The 6805-nt window shown below is 30.2% G+C and overlaps 1 protein-coding gene across 1 annotated transcript; it reads left to right on the top strand.

Moving 5' to 3' along the window:
* The first annotated feature begins 315 nt into the window (after positions 1–315).
* Positions 316–5887, top strand: LOC114191415 (amine oxidase [copper-containing] alpha 2, peroxisomal-like). Its single transcript, XM_028080587.2, is given in 6 exon segments — positions 316–1097; positions 4251–4548; positions 4550–4636; positions 4717–4830; positions 5034–5572; positions 5683–5887. Coding segments are annotated over 6 exon segments (2025 nt in total).
* Positions 5888–6805: the final 918 nt, after the last annotated feature.

The following is a 6805-nucleotide window of genomic DNA, read 5'->3' as shown; positions in this document are numbered from 1 at the left end:
AACACTTGGATTTTATTGAGAATAGTCTTCCGTTAATTATCGGTAATTTTAATCAAAAGGCTTTTCATTTATAAATTTACAGGAAAAATAAACAAATAATGCTATCATTCCTTGATTAAAAAACAAGGTTATTAAATGTAAGTATATTTTTGGTGGTTGATGAGCCAGGGGATTTCTTTACTTTATCCCTTAGATTGAATGTGAAAAGACAAATTGTTTTCTTTTTATTACTTGAACGTAGAGAGAGTGTGACTGGTATATAGTCCCTCTAAGTTGCAAACAGCACAACCAGGGTTTGATTCAATTTTATGAAGAATGAAGCTGCTGGTTTTCTTATTTCTGATAACTCTGTTCATCTCTTGCACTACTTCAGCATCCACCAATAAACACCCCTTAGACCCTTTAACACCATCTGAGTTCAAGTTGGTTAGAAGCACAGTGCAAAAAACATACAAAGCTTCATCCCCCACACTAACCTTTCAATACATTGGGTTGGACGAGCCAGACAAAGCGTTAGTCCTATCATGGGAATCTTCAAAAACCAATAAAACCAAAGCCGCGACACTACCACCTCGTCGTGCTTTAGTCATTGCCCGTTTCAAAAAACAATCCCTTGAGATCACTGTTGACCTGTCCAAAGCCTCCATTGTCTCCACCAAAGTGTACACTGGGCATGGCTTCCCCATGATCACGTTTGACGAGCAAGACTTTGTTGCGGCGCTTCCTTTTAAGTATAAACCCTTCATGGAGTCAGTGCAGAAACGGGGTCTGAATATATCAGATGTTGTGTGTTCAACAGCCTCGGTGGGATGGTATGGGGAGATAAAGAGCAAACGGAGACTGAAGCTTCAGTGCTTTTACATGAAAGGGTCTTCTAACTTGTTTGCAAGACCCTTAGAGGGTATTACAGTGGTTGCTGATCTTGATGAGAGAAAGATAGTTCAATATTTTGACAACTTTAATATTCCTGTGCCCAAGGCTGAGGATACCGAGTACGTAGCTACAAAGCAAAAGCCACCGTTTGGACCAACGTTGATGGGAGCAGCTTTTGTGCAACCAAACGGACCAGGATTCAAGATCGATGGCCACTCTATCAGGTTATATAGTTCATACCATCCCTTTTTTAGCACTGTCACTTGATTTGAGGGTTTTTATTTGCATGGATTTTTAAAGGGTTATTAATCACACTTCTATTTTTCTCTTAGATTCAACTTACATCTCCAAAAGTTATTATTTTAACATAATATTCAGTTTAAATATTTTTTTTATGTTACAGTGATATTTTATGCAACCCATTATTATTAAATGGATATAGAAAAAAAAATAAGCAGTGTCAAACAATGCTTTTTCTTTTGTAAATTATATTGATCTATATTTTCTGCGTTGTTTGTAATGCATACACCATGAATTTCTTGTGATATAGATACTATCTATTACTATTCATATTTTTTTGAAGGGTTAGTTTTATAGGTAAATATTATTTGCACATAAAATTTTACAATTTTCTTATATTTTATTTTAATGAGATTTCTAATTATTTAGTATTTTATTTTAATTAAATTTGTTATTATTTATTATTGTTTATTTTGTTCTACTTAGAAATACAACTATCCATGCGAGAAAAACACGATAAACAGACTTATTTGTATAGACGATTTCTCAATATTTTATTTTATATGATCTTTTAAATTATTAGTGTTCACAAAATTTAGAAATATTTTATAAAATTCAGATATTTTTTGTTGGACTCGATCTATCCAACAAGATGTATCTTGGTAGAGATACTATTGTGCTTGTCCGAGCGATTTCAATTCAGACTTTAATTCGTCACTGTTCTTTTATTATTTTCTTTTTACAAAATACGGATCATTTCAAAGTATGCAAAGAAAATAATAATATAATTCTTCCAACTTCATATTATTTCTAATAAGAGTGACCATCGAGATCGGTCTGGCTCATTTAAGTTCATTTCACACTTGACCCACAAAATGTGGGTAGGATTGGCCTGCTTCGCATAAGTTCTGGCTCGTAGGTTTGCGAGCTGGTTCACTTTTTTTTTAATTTTTTATGATAAAGCTTTTAATATTTAACAAATTGAAAAACTTTAACAAGTTTACCAAATTAAGCAAACATTTTACAAAGTTGAATGATAAATTGATAATTAAACATTTTCATTATATTCATATTTGTACTTTGATATACACGATGTATTCTTCAAATTTTAGCAAGCTCAAAAATTCATAACACTCGTCTTTTCCACTCATAGAATAATTTTGGAACGATTATACATAAATCTAGAAGGAAAGTAACCAATATACACAAGTGCAAGTTTTTTTTTTTATGTGGGTCGTGGACCAACTCGCGCAGGTTGCAAGTTATGCAGGACGAGTTTTTGCGGGCTAGCGGACTTAATATCTTGGTCCACCCTACATATTTTTAACAGATCTACGGGCTAGCCTATTGGGTCAAGCCCACATTACTACTTTTGATTCCTAAGGTGATATGTGTTTGACAATCAAACTTTATGTTTTGAAATGAAACTCACTATTAGTGCACTAATTGACATTCATTATTGACCTTATAAAATCAATATTAATAAAATATAATGAAATTTAAACAATATACTATTAAAGAAATATAACATCATAACTTAACAGTACAAAAAATAACATGCTTTTAAAACATTAAAATCAAATATATCATACAATTTAGATTTATGCATCCACAATATATAATAAATATATAATAGTACACTATTATAAATTTTCATATGTTATGGGATTTTAGTTGCAAATTTATTATAAAATTTTACAAAAAATTACTATTTTTCTTATTTTTTTAAGAGTTTTAATTTACAGATGATTTATTTGTGGATAATCATTTCTTACAAAATTATAAAATTTATAAGTATTACAAATTCTTTTGTGAAAAGTGTTTGGTGCAAAATATTTTGTAAAAAAATTAGTAAAAATTTAATACAAAATATTATTCATAACAAAATTTATAAGTATTTTCTAAAATAAAAGTTTGTAAGAGAAAATTGGCAAGAAATTTAAATTTTTTTAGTGGTGTATTTTTTAAAATTATAAGTTTTTTTTTTTGAAAAAAAATACTTTTTACTTTTTCATTTTCAAAGAAGAGAAAACAGAAATAATATTCTAAAAATATTCTTTGTAAAAATCGTCAGCATGCTAGATGAAATTTTTAGGTTTATAGCTTTATAAATTTGAGGTTTAATTAATTTTTAATTACCGATAAATATTGATATGTTTAATTAAATTTTTCTTGAGTATTCAAAATTGTTATACTTTTTCAATTGATTTATTTGTTTTTTTTTTAATTAGGAGATGTAATTATTATTTTGTTCCATTATTTTATTTATTTATCTTTAGTTATTAAGACAAACAAAAAGTTATCAAAATGGGTTGGAATTCGCAAGCCAACCTGGCTCACCACGGGTTCGGGTTGGGTTGGGTTGAAACTTTTTTACAAATTTTAATACGGATTGATTTTTGATCCAACTCACCTGGTTTGAACCCGTGGTGAGCCGGGTTGGTAAAGGATCACACAAGTATTTTTTTTGTTAAGTTGAGCTTTGTATTTGGGTCATGTTATGTTGTTTTTTTTAGTCAACACACAGATAATTTGTATTTTTGTGATTTTGGTTTGTATTTGAATTGTATTAAAGTTTATTTAGATTTTAATTAGAATTATAATCTAGTTTTGACTAAAAAAATTGTATTTTTTAAATTAAGTGAGCCCGTGAGCTAACCCGTTTAACCCACCAACCCGCGGTGGGCCGGGTCAGGTTAGAATTTTTTTTGGCTCGCTAATAAGTCAGTCGGATTGGATTGACTCACTAAGTGATCAACCTGAGGTGGATCAAGCTGGGTCGGGTTAGGTTACCCGTTTTGACAACTCTAAGCAAAACTTTATGATTAATATAAAATAATACCACGTTAATTGTAATAAAAAAATGTCATGCTTCCTTGTTGCCTTTCATATTATCATCTATAGTAATTAAAATAGTAATTAAATGATTGTTCATGTCACTGTATATTATTAATAAAAACTTAAAATTTAATTAAGTCTACTAATAATAAATGTGATCATTCATATATTTCTTTTAATATACTTACACATATTTATAAAATGAAAATTAATTGGAAATTATCCATAAAAGAAAAATCTGAGAAAAAACTGTGAAATATATCTGAGTGAACTTTTTGTTTCTTTGAATGTACGACCAGTTGGACTAATTGGAAGTTCCATGTGGGATATGATATTCGAGCTGGACCAATGATCTCCTTAGCATCGATTTATGATCTTCAACAAAAAAGGTATCGACGAGTGTTATATAGAGGATATATATCAGAGTTCTTTGTGCCATATATGGACCCAACTGCAAATTGGTACTTCAAGACCTTTCTTGACAGTGGTGAATTCGGGTTTGGCCAATCCATGGTGTCACTTGAGCCTTTCGCTGATTGCCCACCCAATGCTGCATTTTTGGATGCATATTTTGCAAACGAAGATGGTGTGCCAGTAAAAAATACCTAATGCAATTTGTATCTTTGAGAAGTATGCTGGGGATATCATGTGGCGCCACACAGAAACAGAACTCCATGATGAGGAGGTAATATGCCCTGATGTTTATTAAATTTTTAAACTTTTGCTATTAAATGTATTAGGCATTCATAAATTGAACTTTAACAGATAAGGGAAGTTAGGCTTGATGTGAGCCTAATGGTGAGAACCGTTTCAACTGTGGGAAACTATGATTATATCATAGATTGGGAGTTCAAGCCAAGTGGTTCTATAAAAATGGGGGTACGTATGATATACATATTATGAAAATTTCTCATCTTCTCAAACTCTTCGTATAAATAATACATACATATATTAGTATTTATACAATTAGTAGTACATGTATGAACTCTTGAAACAATTAGTAGATACATTATTTATTAAATGCAATGTGTCAATATTTTATGTTTTCTGATGTTAAAAAATTGTGTTCGTGTGTGTGACAGGTTGGTCTGACAGGAATTTTGGGTATCAAAGGAACATCATACACCCATGTGGATCAAATTAAGGACGATGTCTTTGGCACATTGTTGTCGGACAACACCATTGGTGTGCACCATGATCATTATCTCACATATCACCTTGACCTTGACATTGATGGCCAAGCCAACTCTTTTATGAAGACCAATTTGGAGACCGTGACAGTAAGGAATCACAGTTCACCAAGAAAAAGTTATTGGTCTGTGGTGCGTGAAATTGTTAAGACAGAGGCTGATGCTCGAATCAAACTTGGTTTAAAGCCATCTGAACTAGTAATTATAAACCCCAACAAGCAAACAAAGCCTGGAAACAAGATGGGTTATCGTTTATTCCCAAGCACAGTGGCTCACCCACTTTTGCTCACTGATGATTATCCACAAATTAGAGGTGCCTTCACCAATTATAATGTGTTTGTAACACCGTATAACAAGTCTGAGAAATGGGCAGGTGGGCTATATGCTGATGAGAGCAGAGGAGAAGACACTTTAGCTGTTTGGAGTCTGAGGTATATACAATTTATAAATAGTTGAATTGAATATGTATAACAAAGATAGGTATGAGGTGTATTACTGGAAGTGTGATTGTTATTAAATTGAGAGTGTTATTGTAATGCAGGAATCGAAGCATTGAAAATAAGGACATAGTTATATGGCATACAGTTGGGATTCATCATGTGCCATGTCAAGAAGATTATCCTATTATGCCAACACTAAGTGGTGGATTTGAGATAAGGCCAACAAATTTCTTTGAGAGAAATCCGGTTCTTAAAGCCAAAACTCCAAAACTTGTGCTTTTGCCCAAGTGCAACTCTCAACCCTAAATTGTTTTTCTACGTTGTTCACATTTTATAATTTCAATTTTACTTTTTACTGTATAATTATTTGTTAAATTTTTATAAATTAACAGTTACTTTTATATATTTTTTATACGGATAATGATATTTTGATCCACTTTTTTTGACTTACTTTTAACCCATCACTTCAATCATCCTTAGATCATCACATTATACCACTACAAAAAATCAAAATAGATAGTTGAAGGCTGATTGAAGTGATGAGTTAGAATTGGATCAAAAAAAGTGGATCAAAATATCATTATTCTTTCTATAAAATTGTCTTCTATAAATTTGTTCATCTTTTCTTTTATTTTTCCTATTCATCTGTCAACATTTATTTTCTCATATTTTCTCCATTCATTTAACTTTATTTTTAATAAATATAAATTTATTTTATATGTTAACTTAACAACATTATAATATCATCACTTACTAATATAATATCATACATATTTAACAAATACATACGCGATAGAGTTTATGTTTATGTTAATATATAAAAAAAACATTATAGAATAATATAAATTGATTACCCTCATTTTTATATATTAAAATGTAGCAATTTTTAAATATTTATCATATAAAATTTGTTATTACTCTATTAAAATTACAGCATTTTTTATATTTTAAAAAGTTCTAAAATATTTAATGAGATGTATTAAGTATTCCAAAGTATACACATTGCTTTTAGCAAGACTAATGTAAATACTTATTTTATTGGTTAAAACATATCTACCAATTTTTTTTTTTGTCAAATTAGTTATAATTTTGTTTTTGTGCTCAAATAGGTCCTATTTTTTGTTAATTTTGTTCAATTATGCTCAATTAGGTCTTTTTTTTGCCGTTTAAATCATTAACGATAATTAACCGTGATTACCAGGTGTCACTTCGTGGTTTTTTAAT

This window comes from Vigna unguiculata, chromosome 7 (assembly GCF_037176805.1).
Source record: "Vigna unguiculata cultivar grain cowpea cultivar isolate G323 ecotype 2 chromosome 7, ASM3717680v1, whole genome shotgun sequence".
Taxonomy (NCBI): Eukaryota; Viridiplantae; Streptophyta; class Magnoliopsida; order Fabales; family Fabaceae; genus Vigna; species Vigna unguiculata.
This window is presented reverse-complemented; position numbering and strand designations above follow the sequence as displayed.